This window comes from Mus pahari, chromosome 6, assembly GCF_900095145.1.
Source record: "Mus pahari chromosome 6, PAHARI_EIJ_v1.1, whole genome shotgun sequence".
In the NCBI taxonomy this organism is placed as follows: Eukaryota; Metazoa; Chordata; class Mammalia; order Rodentia; family Muridae; genus Mus; species Mus pahari.
The window spans coordinates 71,265,049-71,279,104 of record NC_034595.1 but is presented as its reverse complement, the minus strand read 5'-3'; the positions used below and the strand labels follow the sequence as shown (position 1 = coordinate 71,279,104).

The following is a 14,056-nucleotide window of genomic DNA, read 5'->3' as shown; positions in this document are numbered from 1 at the left end:
CCCAATCAGGCCCTGACTGGACAAGGTTTCCGAAGCTGAAGATTATCTCCGTATCCCAGTTTCTTCCAAACATGCTCTTGACGAAGGCCCGGCCATTGTATTCTGATCTGATGTGAAAATATGTCCCAGAGTCCCAGTCTGCAAATGGCTATCTAAGCCATGACAGTTAAAACCCTAGAGAAGGCATCTTAGCAGTCAGAGAAGTAGCAAGAGGCAAGAGGAACCTGGGCTCCAGCTACTTACACGGTGGAACATTCCTCCTCTTCTTGCCTTCTTTTAATTCCCAAGTGGCTTCTCCTGGGAGGAGACACCCACCTCCTGTGGCCAAGACAAACTCCTAGAAGACCATTTCATCCTTTATTACAAACATGAGTTCATAAGTAAACAATTGAGGCTCTAAAAAAATACATTTAAATAAATAATAAGAATCTCAAAAGTTCTCAGAGCAAATAAGTTATATACAGATGAGCGAAGTATAGCAGGTTCTGTGCTTCCAAAACTATCCCAAGAGAATAGGTTGCAAGACCTCTAGGGAAGGGGAACCAGAGAGGACCATAGGGGCCAGCCATGATGTCAGTCATTAGGATGACTGTCCAGTCTCCAGGTGTGGCTTAGGTAATTGTGTCCTGCTGTGGGATTGCTCCTGGATTGCAGTCCAGCAACCAGGACACTCCACAGAACACAGTCAGCATGTTCATTTGTCCTTACGCAGCTCCTCCAAGCAGGTACGGTAGCTAGCAACCAGCACTGGCAGGCTGCACTGCTGTCCAAGGGCTGATGGTGGCCCTGGCAGTGTTAAGGCACAGAGCTGCTGTAAGAGAGGCCAGAGCTCGTGCTGAACCCATCAGACGGGTCCAACTAGCCAGGGTCCGAGGCCTTGGCCCAGGAGACAGGCATGGGGTCTCTCCCAGCATCTGCCTGTTTCTTCCCGTCTCCACGTGGGCTTCTTTCTCAGTGGTCCTGCAGCTCATGGTGTTATCTCTTCCTCCATCTAGAGTGTGCAGGGATGGCCTTTCTTGTCACCTCCGGTTGTAGCCTGGCAAAGCGGAGCTTGGTGGCTGAGATATCCCTGCAAATGGATGAAGAACAGTTAACATCCCAGAGATAGAGGATGTCCTGGGTTCCTTTAGGAGAGAGGTGGCAGGGTCTAGACCCTCTCTCTGCCCAGATCTCAGGGAATACAAGGTCTGCCCATAAGGGTCCAGTGGCTCAGACCAGTCCCAGGAGCTTCTCTGTCCATGGCGTCAGTGACAGAGCTTACACTCAGCAACAGATGCTGCTGAGATGAGGGGCCTGCCAAGGACAGCCTGGGCCTCCCCTAGGGTGTGCTTTCCTTCCCATACCCTGTGAATGTCCTTCCTTCCTAGCGTCCATCTTCCTTCATCCTAAACTGTGTCACATGACTCTAGCTGCACTTTACCATCCTCTGCAAGGTGTACTTGTCCAGTACAGCACAGCATGATCTTACAAGCCCTTTGAGCTTGGCTGAGCTCATGGCCACAGCTCTGGGAACTGTCCACTGTCCACTGTCTACTTCTTTACCCTAAGAGTTCTATTTGGGAGTGAGAAGGTGGGCCTCAGGTCCAGGTTTAGGAACCTGGGCAGGATTCAACCTCTCTGAGACCCTTTTACTGATTTTAAAACATCAACTAGACCCAGCACTTGAGGAGCTGAGACTATAGGGTGGCCCTGAGCTCAAGGCTAGCCTGGGCTACATACTGAATGAGATCCTGTCTCAAAACCAAACCATACCAAACCAAAACAACAACAATAAACCCAAACAACATGAACAGCAAAAACTCGGAATTGCCAGCAGGATGAATGCTTGGGTAGTGAAGCAATCTCTCTGTAAACTGTGAAGTGCCGTGCCATCTGCACACTGTGAAGTGCTGTGTGTATTTGCAAAGCCTTCCTTATTATCGGTCAGCTCTTGAGTACATGCAGCCGCCTGCCTTGCTTATTCTAACACCTCTGCTCCATTTTTCTACCTTTTCCCAAAGATGGGAACTTCTAAGAACCCACAGTAGGTACTGTCTAGCCCTACGGACCCCTCCGTGGCAGGGGCAGGTATGGCCAAGGCCTCCAGAACTCCGCAGAGACACATTTCATACACACTAATGCACCCAACCTTGGAAAACCCCCTGCAGGATGAACGTTGCTAACTCCTTGCTTCAAAAGTCAAAATCTGAACCATGGAGAAGTCTAACCACTAGCCAGGGCTCAGAAAGACTATTTGTGGCTGAGATGGGGTTCTTAGCCAGTAGTCTCTGCCCCACCAGCTACCCCTGGGTCACTCCATTGAATGGTCCAAGGAGAGGTTTCCGTTCTCAAGCCGGCTTGTTTGGACAAACATTTGTGGGACTTGTGCTGAGCCACCTGTGGCCACCAAGGAAGGTGATCCCGTTGGGAGTATCTAAGGAGCGAACAACACAGGAGGCATTCACTCTAAGCCCCAGTCTAGTGAGGATGCTCGAGTGAATAACTGTAGTTCTTCCCAGTCAGTGCCCTCAAGACCCGATTCACACCTGGTGGTCACAGACCGACCTGGTGGTCACAGATGGTAGTAGTTAAGAACATAGGCTTGTGGCTTGTGGCTAGAGAAACCCACATGGCAGCTCACAACAATCCCTAATTCCAGTTCCAGAGGATCCAATGACCTCTTCTTAGAGCACATACATTGCATACAGATGAAACCCTCTTCTAACTTCTGAGGGCACCATGCACACATGTGGTGCCACAGACATACATGCAGGCAAAACACTCCCACACGTAAAAATAAATCTAAAAACTTTTTATTTAACTTTTAAAAATAGAACATAGCCTCTTGATCTAGCCAGATGTGATGGATGCTGTGTGACTCTAAACAAGTGGGGTGACCTCTCTGAGCCTTTGTTTTCTAGGAGAGACGATGAAGTCCCCATGCCGCCTCAACAGAAAAATAAGGCAGATGTAAAGCACACAGAAAGCGGTCAACCACGCAGTCTTACCTCAGCTTTCGGAGGAGGTCTCCCTCAGCAGTCCACGTTTTGCCAGTCTTTAACACAGCAGCAGGAGCTTGGCTGCTTGGGGTGACCACAGCTTCAGGCCTGAATGAATGAAGGAGCAACAAGTGAGGGGCTGGCCAGAACCCTGATGCTACCTGGCTGCAGGCCCGGCCCAGCCCCCACCCCTGCCCTCCGGAGCAGATCCATTTCCATCCTGCGCACCTGGCACCTTTCCCTCCCGGGCGGGGTGGGTACCAAGGAAAACTGAGCCACTGGGAATGTGTTCTGAGCCTCAGAAAGAGGCAGATGGGTGGCTGGCCTTCCCAGAATCTGGCCACCTGCAGTTGCGGGGGAAACTGAGGCAGGGGTGGAACCCCAGCTCGGGCTTCAGAGGAGGAGCTTCTCGTAAACTGTCTTTGAACTGGAACACTCAGCCCTTGCTCTCTCAAGGGTCCAAGAGGAGTGGGGGAGGAACGGAGCCTCCCCCTTCACAGATGGGAAAACCAAGGAGACGTGGCATCTACACTCCAGTTCCCTGGGTGACACAAAACATTCTGTTCCATCCACACTGGGGAACCACTCGGGACACCTTCTGTGTGCCTGTGGAGTTATCTTCCTAGAAAGGGCTCGGAAGTGTCTTCCTTCTCTATCTCAAGGGGGTATTTGAGCCAAACAGTATAAGGAGCCTCCTGCTTTGGTCTTTGTTTGGCAAACAGGGAAACTGAGGTCCAAGAGGCTAATCCCTGGCTGAGGCTCTCCCTGGCTGTGCTTACATAACTGATAACCTGTCACAGTTTGCCACTTCTAGATGTTGTTTTCCTTCTAAACAAACTTTGAAGTACAAGAGCCTTAGGTTAGAACCCGAAACCCAGGGAGGCCTGGTTCCTTGTGGGCCTGACACAAGGCCTGCCACTCTCTGAGGCTGGGCTATCGCCTGGGCTGTGCCTCTCCTTCCCAGGAGTGGGGATGTGTGCTCTCAGAAGCCTTAGAGCTGAGCGGAGGGAGGGACTGAGGGTATCCCTGTGGGAAGGGACTCTGCCACGACCTCAGTGTACTTATGGGCTCTCCCATGTTGCTTGTCTTCTCTGGGCCTCTGCTCTTCTAATAGTCTCCCCAGACACCCCGTTTCCAGGCCTGGTCCCAGTCAGCCAGTCACCCAACTCCTGCAAGGCTAGGAGTTCACCTACCAGTGTCTTCGATGGCAGAAGGTGGCACAGGCAGAGTCCCCCGCAATAGAGCACTCACAACGCTTTGGCAGGGAGCGGCGCCGGCGCCTTGGCGGGTTTCCCAGGCCGTAGGGAGCTGTCTGTCTGTGGGCGGGAAGCCAGCAAGGTAGTGTGTACATGCAGAGGGGGTGGTGGTGGTGGTGGGGGGGACAGAGAGGAGAAAGAGAGAAGAGACACGGGATTAGTAAACACATCACTGGCCAGCAGAGACTGTCCATACTGTACAGCCAGTCACACCTCCAGGAAGGTGACCACCTCACTCCTTCCCATATTAAGCCATCAGGTCGCACACTCCATCGATGGCTCTGCACATTGCTCTGCTAGGATCTCCTGCAGGGCAATGTAAGGAGTGGAGTCTGCAGTTCCAGTGAAACCTGGGCTGGTCTTCTGAGCTCTGGACCCCCTACCTAGGCCAGGAGGAATGGAGGCCTGTTCAGCTGCCAGAGTGAAGCCTCCAGCTCACAGTTGGTCCCCCACATGTTGGAAGAAGTGCAACAAATGTACCACTGAGGTGTGTGTGTGTGCAAGTGCGCGTGAGCGTGCATGTGTAATGGGATTGATTTCTGATCCAGTTTGGCCAAGGTAGGCAGAGTAGGGGCCCTGAGACTAGTCCACCCAACACCTTTGGTCAACAGCTAATTTTAGGTGGCCTGGCAGTTGGAGCTACAGTGATTCTGGGTGGACCCGACACGCAGGGACTGGCAGGGTTCCCGCCCTGAGCCAGCGTTTGGATGTGGATTAGCTCTATACACGCTTATGTTCTCAGCGTCTCTTGCCTTATGCAATTTGAAGAAGGGGGAAAAAAAAAATACAAACATACCCAGAAACTTCAACCTGAGGTATGCAGGGGCCTGGAGGCAGCATGGGGCAGGCAAAACCCAGCTCCGGCTCCTGCCTGGGTATCCCAGGCAGACTTCTTGTCTGTCCTGTGTGTGTGTGTGTGTGGGGGGGGCTGCAAGCAATGCCTGCCTTGTGGGGAGGCTGGCAGCTCAGTGGGTGGAACTGCACTTGGCGTGCTCTGCACAGAGCGTGGTCTGGGCATGGATGCTGTCATGCACGGAGTTATTCTCTGCAGGGGAAGTGTGGTTGAGCTCCAGCGTCCCTAGACTTGGAAAAGAACCTACAACTTTTTCTCTCCTGTGTGATCCTGGAGAGGCCACCTCACATCTCTGAGCCTCCATCCTTTGATCTGGAAAATAGAGCTAGTAGCACTTTCCTACAGGCTATTGTGAGGGCTGGAAGGGTACAGAGCCCTCTGCCTGACTCTAATAGCTCCCACGTGGAAGTTGATGCATAACTAGTCACTATGGGTCCTTTCCCAGTATCCTATCAGATTCAGGGTGAGCACAGGCAGTTGCAGAGGTGGCTAGCTAGCCAAAAGCCTTCACCCCGACCCTCTCCCACGGTCCTGGTGGATGCTCACCCCGCAGTGTTCACCCAGATGATGTCCAGGTGGCAGAAGTACACACATTCCTTGTCAAGCCAGGAGTTGCAGGAGCATCGACGAAAACGCGGGTGGGGGCCTCGGCCCTTGGGTGCTGAGGCCGGTTGCTCCATGGTGGCAGCAGCCTGGCCCTTCCCTGCACACAGGAGGGAGAGAGAGGTGGAGAGGAGGTCAGGACACCTGGCCTGTCTGGGTTAGGGGACCCGTAGGGCTACTCCTCTTGCATAATAAGGAAGTTGGCACCCTTGGTGTTCAGGAACCACTGGCTAGCCTGGGGAAGCCCCAGCTACCAGCGCTGTGCCTGCACGCTGCAGTGGTAGCTCCTACTGCGGGCTCCCCGCTCTATGCCCCCATTTGGTTTTGGGAAGAAAGCACCATGCCCCCCGGAGGAGACACCAATGAATAGACCCTGGGATCGCAACACGCGAGGGAGGGCAGCTCACCTTCATGCAGGGCCAAAAGCAGGGCCAGAGCGATGGAACACCAGGCGGAGACCATAGCAGCAGCGGCGGAGTGCTTGGCTGGGCCAAGGGAGCAGGGAGCGCAGGTCGCCAGTGTCCTGCTGCTAAGCCGAGCTGGGAGCTCATTGCCGAGGTGCCCTGGCCGCCTCTTATAATACCAGGCAGGGAGCCCGCCCGCCCCTACTGGTGCAGCCCCGCCTCGCTTAGCTGCTGCACCTTGGGCAGAGAGCCAGGGACACCGCCTCCTCCCTGGGTGCCTGGCCCGCCCTGGCCTCCCGGTGAGGGGGAGAGGGAGGTGGAAGGCTGGGCTCCACCCTCTGCGCTTCTCTACAACACCTTCAGGACTCTGCAGGCTCCCTGCAGGCCCAAGGCCCCTCTGAGTTCTGAAGTTAGTCCCAAGTTGAGCTACCCGGCCCCTCCCTACTCTCTGACAAACACTCCTGAACTGGAAGTTTGGAGTGGAGCTCTCATCTAAAAGCAAAGCCTTCCCTCTTTACAGAATCTGCCACCCTCCTCCCTGCCCGCTGTGAAGCAAGGCGAGATATCCCTTCGATGCGTGGGAGGCGAAAGGCCCACTCAAGGTTTCATGGCCTTGGGCGAGTCAGAACCCCCTTTGGGACCACTGGCCTCAGGAATGGCACAACTCATGCCTGACCTTTGACCACCTGAGGCTGCCTCATCCCCATTTTACCCAAGGAATTCTGCTCCCCTCCCCCGCTCCCAGCCTATAGTAGGAATTCTGGTCCTTTCTGGAAACGACTCACTTATGCAACCTCAGCCAGGGAGAGCCTCTTGGACCTCAGTTTCCCTGCTTGCCAAACAAGATCAAAACAGGGGGCTGCTTACCCTGTTTGGCTCAAATACTCCCTTGAGATAGAGAAGGAAGACACTTCCGAGCCCTTGCTAGGAAGATAACTCCACAGGCACACAGAAGGTGTCCTGAGTGGTTCCCCAGTATGGACAGAACAGAATATTTTGTGTCACCTCAGTAGGCCAGAGGCTGGCAAAGTTGCTCAGAGGGTCAAGTGCACAAATCTGATGATATGGTGTGGTGTGTATCTATACTCCCAGGATTCCTACAGGGTTGTGAGAAGTGGAGACAGGAGAATTGCCTATATAATTACAGGCCAGGGTGCCTGGAGTAACCCAAGGTGACAAGAGAAACCTTGCCTCAACAAGGTGGGAGAGAACTATCACCTGAAAGTTGTCCTCTGACCTCCATACGTGTGCCACAGCACGCATGCACTCACAGTCATGCGACCTCTCTCTGTCTCTCTGTCTCTGTCTCTGTCTCTGTCTCTCTCTCTCACACACACACACACACAAATATGCACACACAATAATGAATAAATGAAGGAAGAGGAGGAGGAAGAAGAGGAAGAGGAGGAGGAGGAAGAGAAAGAGGAAGGCAAAGTAGAAGGAAGGCCTCTTGGGGCCTGGCATTCTATTTCTGATGCCTAGGCTGCCCCACAAGTCCTGGAGGCAAAAGCAGACAGGCTGTGGGGAAGGGAAGGGGAGGGGAGGGAAGGGAAGGGAAGGGAAGGGAAGGGAAGGGGAAGGGGAGGGGAGGGGAGGGGAGGGACAGCTGAATGCACCTCCGTGTACTGGCAGCCCCTCTGCGCCTGTTGCCTGTCTCGTGGTAGTAGACGTACCTTATATTCTTGAGGTCTAAAGCCTTGCAGAGGGCACGGTCTGTGGTCTTCCCTGTCCATGGGGGCATCAAGGGAGCCCGATGAATGCACTCTGAGGGAGAGAGAGTGACCAGGGCTGGCCTGCGTTTGGACTGTAGAACCCAGACCTTTCAGCATCTTTTTATGTCTGCGTAGATGTTTCAGTTCCTGCATTAAAAATGGATAAAAAGGAAACAGAGATTGGAAAGGTATAGGCCATTGTGTTTCTTTCCAGGGTGACGTGTGTGTGTGTGTGTGTGTGTGTGTGTGTGTGTGTGTGTGTAGGGATTCGCATCAGTCACATAGCTGGCATATGACAGGGCCCCTGTTGGAACCCCAATCTTGACCTCACTAGCAAACCACAATGGACTCCTGTGTGGGGCTCACTGCCCTCCCTATGCCTCAGCTCTGTAAGAATGTAGAAGAATAGCTCTGAAATGAAGTGAACAGTTCTATTAGACACCGAGAGGATGTGCATTGGGACTTGCATAGGGGTGTAGAGGGTGGGGAGACAGAAGACAGAAGCAAGGGCAGGTCAGTAGGAAGGAATAGGGTCAGGGTGGGGAGGGAAACAAATAGATAAAGGCAGGTACCAGGAGGTGAGTTGGGGAGGATCAGGAAACTGGGCGCAAGACAGAGCTGGGATTTGAGAAAGTAAAAGAGAAAGACCAGGAGGAGCCAGAGGCAGGGTTCTAACCCGTCTAATCTTCATACAAATGCAAAATGCCAGCCCGGGACAATAGGGAACCAGAGGCTCCAGGTCTGGAAGCATAATAGAAGAATTAAAAGGAGCAGGAGACAGGATCCTTCTGGGTGTGAGAGAGGGTGCTGGCAGGGCAGGGGCCACTGCAGCCTCACAGGGTCAGCACAGGAAGCTGTCCCGCTGGCTCCGGTTTCTCTCCTTCCCTGGCTCAGGCTCCAGCTGGACAGGCTAGGCTCTATGTAATGGAGAGGCCCGCCTAGGAATCTGAGCGAGTCCAGCCTGTCTTAGGGGATGGAGCCTTTCCGGGAACAGAGCTACCCCACTGACAAGAGCTGTTTTCCAGGTAGAGAAATTAAGCTGAGTTAAAAATAGCCTCCTTAGGCCCTCGAATCTCTTGGCCTAGGCCCTGACAATCACTTTTGTCCGTCCTGGTAGATCTGGCCGTTGCCCCCGTCCACTGTCATTGGCCTGGGTATGCTACTGCTGTTCCTCCCAAGTGACTCGTCTGCGTGTCCTTGCTTGGCTGGGCTGACTTTGCTGTTCTGGTCCTCAGCAACTGCCCCAGCCACCCACCCATTTTGCGGAATCCTCTTGCTAGACTGTGTCCTGCAAACTGCCTGGGTCTGTATCAGCTACAGGGAGGGAGGTGAGGCACACTGATGCCATGGAGGAAGAATTGGAGGGAACAATTTTTTTTTTTTTTTTTTTTTTTTTTGCCTCCTACCGTCTTGGTGCTTGCCTGTGGGAGTGTGAAGGCTGGAGACTGAGACAGGTTGAATGGTGAGAAGCTGGCTAGGAACTGCCCAGGAGAAATCCCCACCAGTTATCAGCCCCAATCCACAGATGAGATATCTGCTCCTGGGAAGAGTGACCTGCCCAGGTCATGATAAGCATGGTTTCTAAGACTAGGATCAGGATTTTACCCTTCTACGCCCATGAATCTATCTCAGGGTTTGATTGCCTTTGGGAAAGCTATCAGAAGGACCCCACTGACAAAGGCCAGACACCAGGAGGTACATAGGCTAGCTCCCTAACACACTTAAAACTCGATAATCCCCATACGGAGAGCAGGGGATACTGCACTAGATAGAGGATTCCTAGGAGCAAGGACTAAGTGTTCCAGGGACAGGGATGGCCGGGAACAGGGGCCAGGTGTTTCAGGGAAGTTCCTGGAGCAGAAAGTTTTTCTTCCTGGCTTCTGTCAGTCTGGCTTCCTGTTGATGCTCCCAGCTATGGCATTCAGAATCCAGCCTCCCGTAGTTCAGAGCCCCACAAATGGAGGTCCTGCAGATTTGAGGCTGTGTGGGTCTAGCTCTTAGCTAGGCCCCTCATCTCTGGAAAACTAGCCATTTCCTATAGCCATCCAGGCCCACAAGGCTTCAAAAAGTTTGTTTGCACCGTGGATAGAAGGGACCTAGTGTCTGGTTTGCAGGCACAGGCTGTGCAGGGGACTTAGAGTGAGCAGCTGGAAACAGGACTGGCAGGCGGGCCGAGGTTGGAAGCCTACTGGTCACGTGTTGTAAAGTGTTTGGTCCTAGAGCCAGCCTAGGGGAGATTGGGGATGAGGGGTGTCTGAAGACATTTCTGTTGTCACTTGCCTGGGAGGCTGTGGCTTGAGCCGCTCTTGTTGGGGCTGAGGCCACTCAGCCTCAGGACCTGCTTCTGGTGGGTGGCCTGGGCCTCCTGCCATCAGTCCTAGCTCACCCTGAGCCAGCAAGGCCTGCCACGGGCCGCCCACATCCGGGTCTCCGCAAAGGCCACCTGAGGCCTGTGGGCCTGGCGTCCCTGGTCCACGCTTCCTCAGAGGATGCCCTGGACTGTCTTCTCCCCTTTTCACCTCAGCCCATATGGAAAGAGTTCTATCTCCCACGTAGATTATACCTTTAAAGGGATAATTCATGTGCTTTGTTTGTGATTAAGCTAAGAGCCACCAGAACAGGGTCGTCAAGGCCTATGGGATGGTTGAACTCTTGGTGGAACTCAGGCAATGTCCATCAAGGCTGGTCCCATGGCTGTGAGCGTTTGGTGGACATTTTGGAATAGGCAAATGAACACTGAGGCTCAGCATTTAGGGAAGTTTCTGAGTTTTCTTCAAATGTTACCGCCCTTCTTCCCCATCTGGCCTTTTAGGAGTCCGGGGGGGGGGGAGCAAGCACTTATTGAGCACTTAATGTATTCCAAGTTCTGTTGATAAGTGACTTGCATGCATCAATCCCACGAACTGTCCCAGTGCACCCTTGGGATGGGAGCTGTACTTAGTTCCTGTTTGATAAATGAGGAGAGTGAGGCTGACAGAAAGTGACTTGTTCAGGGATAGCTAGGGAAGGACAGAGCCAAGATGAACAAGCATGCCTGTGTGACTTCTCAGACACAGCTCTTGACCCTGTGTGCCTCTAATGTCCCCTTTGTGGACCTCCCCCAGCAGTTCTCAGAGGACAGCTCCCTATTCATCCTAGGCAGTGAGCCTGATGCAGGCTTGCAATATGAGGAACCCAAGAATGGAGACAGGCCTCTTCCCTGTGTGCCCAAACATAAAACAGCCCAAGGTCAAGAGGGCGCCAGCTGAGGCGGCAGCACCTTACACAGGCTGGGACAACCCTTTCTTTTTAAAGATTTATTTATTTATTTATTTTAATGTATGTGAGTACACCGTCACTGTCTTCAGACACACCAGAAGAGGGCATCAGATCCCACTACGGATGGCTGTGAGCTACCGTGTGGTTGCTGGGATTTGAACTCAGGACCTCTGAAAGAACAGTCAGTGCTCTTAACCGCTGAGCCATCTCTCTAGTCCTGATAATCCATTCTTTTCTTTCTTTCTTTCTTTCTTTCTTTCTTTCTTTCTTTCTTTCTTTCTTTCTTTCTCTCTCTCTTTCTTTCTTTCTATTTTTTTTTTCTTTGTTTTAACGGAATCTCCAGACTGACCTGGGAGAGAGGTCCAACTCAGTCTCAGTACAGATGAGGCCCCAGGAGAAGCAGCATTTTCAAGGCCACACAACAAGCAAGAGGCAGGGATAGAGCTTTCTCTTCCATAGTTCTCTGCTAAGGGATGAACAATCTACATCATGTGTTTTGTTACTAACCCTTCCGTTTATTTACATACTTACCATCATCCAGCCACTCTTCCATCCATTCCCACAACCATATACCCATCCATCCTTCATCCATCTATCCACTGCACATCCACCCATTTATTCATACAGCCACATATTCTTATCTACCCCTTTCCACCATCCATCCATCCATCTTCCACCATTTGTCCACCTACTCATCCTTCCCTCTATCCATTCATTTACTGATCCGTCTATCACCCATCTATCCCTCCATCCATCCATCACCCATCCATCCATCTATCTATCCATTCACCCATCCATCACCTATCCATCCCATCCATCCCTCCCTCCATCCCTCCATCCCATCCATCCATCACCCATCCATCCCATTATCCATGCCTCCATCCCTCCATTCATTCTTATCTCCATCCCTCTATCTCTCCCTCCCTCCCTCCCTCCATCTATCCATCCCTATCGAGCCCTTTATCCAATCTTTTTTTTTTTTTTTTTTTTTTTTTTTGAGACAGGGTTTCTCTGTGTAGCCCTGGCTGTCCTGGAACTCACTCTGTAGACCAGGCTGGCCTCAAACTCAGAAATCCACCTGCCTCTGCCTCCCATGTGCTGGGATTAAAGGCGTGCGCCACCACTACCCGGCCCCTTTATCCAATCTTATCTCCATACATTCACCCATTTTACTCTCCAATTCAGCTATCCTTCTTCATGAGGAGAGTCAGAGCTTGAGCTTTGAATAGAAGGTTGTACTTTCGCTGAGACAAAAGTCTAAAAGTTTGCTAGGAAGAGATTTCCGTTCCCATCAGATAATGAACTACTGACGCACACCATTTTCTCTGGAATTCTAATTTTAGGCTCCAGCCTAGGCTTGGGTGCGTGGTATAGACCAAAAGATGGGATGAAGCTGAGCGCAAGGCAGGTTGTCAGACTGAACTCACATTTTTGTGTAGACGATGCTAATGAGTAGGGTCAAGCCCCTTTTCCTGTCCGTTATCATCTTTAAAATGCTTGAGTGACAGACATGAGGTAATCTTTAAGAAGGAAATTCAGACAGGCATCCAGAAATGGAAATTCCTTTGGTCGTAAACCCAGAGGAAGAAACTGAGGTTGCAGGAGAGTATTCGCCAGTCCCCAAACCTAGAAACTCAGGACATTCTGATTCTGCTGTCTCTGAAGCCCAGGCCCCGGCATTTGGAGGGCTTGCAACCCAATCTCTTCCTTTGTCCCACCATCACCACCAGCTAAGACATGCAGTTGGTATTTTTCAGAGCCACACCCACCCTGTTGCCTAGAACCCATGTTTTCCAAGACGCACCCAGAGCCCCACCAGGAGGCCGCCTTTCCCCTCTGGGAAGGGGTGAGCCACCAGGAGGCCGGGCCCAGCAGAAGTACAGTACTTCATTCTAGAATTTGATGTCAGCCCCAAGTGAATGTCTGACGCTTGTATCATCGGGGCACCTTGGGGCCCAGAAGACAGGCAAAGCTGGGGTTCCCACTGGGGTTTTAGTTGCGGTTCCTGGGAAGAGGTGGGTGTGTCCGGGATTCCACCTCCTTGCCCAAAGGCCATGGCTTTTCCCGTGGCTCTGGGAATCCCAAGCCATGAGTGACCCGGGAGGGGCACAGCTAGGCTCTGAAGCTAGGGCAGGCAGGAACTAAATCACTGCCCAGGGCAGGTCCAGGGTGTGGGGATGAATCAGGGGGCCAGCCCACCCAAGTACCCTGGGGCTTGGCGGATCTGGGTACCAGCTTCAAAGCCCTGTGAGTCAGGTCCATGTTCTCCTTCCTCCCATTCCCCTAATCTATGGACAAGCGCCTGGCACTGGACCCGCTCAGAGGTAGTACAGGCCAGGCTTGGACAATCTGCTTTTGTTTTGTTTTCCACAAGCCAGATGACAAAGGGCACACTGAGTGTCAGAGACAATGTCCAGCAAAGGCGTCTGACAAAGAAAGATCTCGCCTGACAGCAGCTGGGAGGCTGAGGTAGACCCAAAGTGAGAAGGCGCTGTGGCCAGCTCCTGCTGTCACTCAAGGTAAGATGCAGAGTTTATGGATGGAGCGAATGCTCTCCTGTGGGGAGGGGTGTTTGCCTGTGTGTGTGTGTGTGTGTGTGTGTGTGTGTGTGCACGTGCACACACACACACTTGCGCACATGTGCATATCTGTAAGCTATTGGCCATCCTCAGGCCACGGACCAATTCCTACAAATGTCTCCTCTGCTCTTCTACATTACCTGGTCTCTCCAAAGCAAGCTGTGCCCTGGTTGGGCCCAGTCACTCATGTTTGTGATAACACAGTATTCAGTGACACACTAGATAAGAGGTGTGCTGAGAATGGGGTATCTGGATGATGATAGCTTCAGTTGGAAGGTGGAGCCCGGGACTAGTGTGATATCAGAGTGAAGAATCTCAACAAATACCCGTGCTGGCATTGGGTCTGTGTGAGTCTGACCCTGGCCTATGTCTCCTCAGTTCTGGTCTGGGTGCTCCATTCCCAACAGACCACA

At 52.4% G+C, this 14,056-nt stretch overlaps 1 protein-coding gene across 1 annotated transcript; it reads right to left on the bottom strand.

Moving 5' to 3' along the window:
- Positions 1 to 346: 346 nt before the first annotated feature.
- On the bottom strand, positions 347 to 6,451 carry Edn2 (endothelin 2). Its single transcript, XM_021201236.1, has 5 exons — positions 6,098 to 6,451; positions 5,634 to 5,790; positions 4,172 to 4,294; positions 2,988 to 3,086; positions 347 to 1,069 (listed from the first exon to the last, which is right to left on the bottom strand). Exons 1-5 carry the CDS (start codon positions 6,150 to 6,152, stop codon positions 976 to 978), a joined length of 528 nt encoding a protein of 175 aa, XP_021056895.1. The 5' UTR covers positions 6,153 to 6,451; the 3' UTR covers positions 347 to 975.
- Positions 6,452 to 14,056: the final 7,605 nt, after the last annotated feature.

What these genes read in the sequence shown, in the direction of transcription:
- Edn2 (XM_021201236.1), bottom strand. Translation starts at nt 6,152, where the DNA reads ATGGTCTCCGCCTGGTGTTCCATCGCTCTGGCCCTGCTTTTGGCCCTG. An exon ending in ATCTGGGTGAACACTGCGGG is followed by an intron (nt 4,295 to 5,633) that starts GTGAGCATCCAC and finishes TCCCGCCCACAG; the next exon opens with ACAGACAGCTCCCTACGGCC. An exon ending in TTCTGCCATCGAAGACACTG is followed by an intron (nt 3,087 to 4,171) that starts GTAGGTGAACTC and finishes TCATTCATTCAG; the next exon opens with GCCTGAAGCTGTGGTCACCC.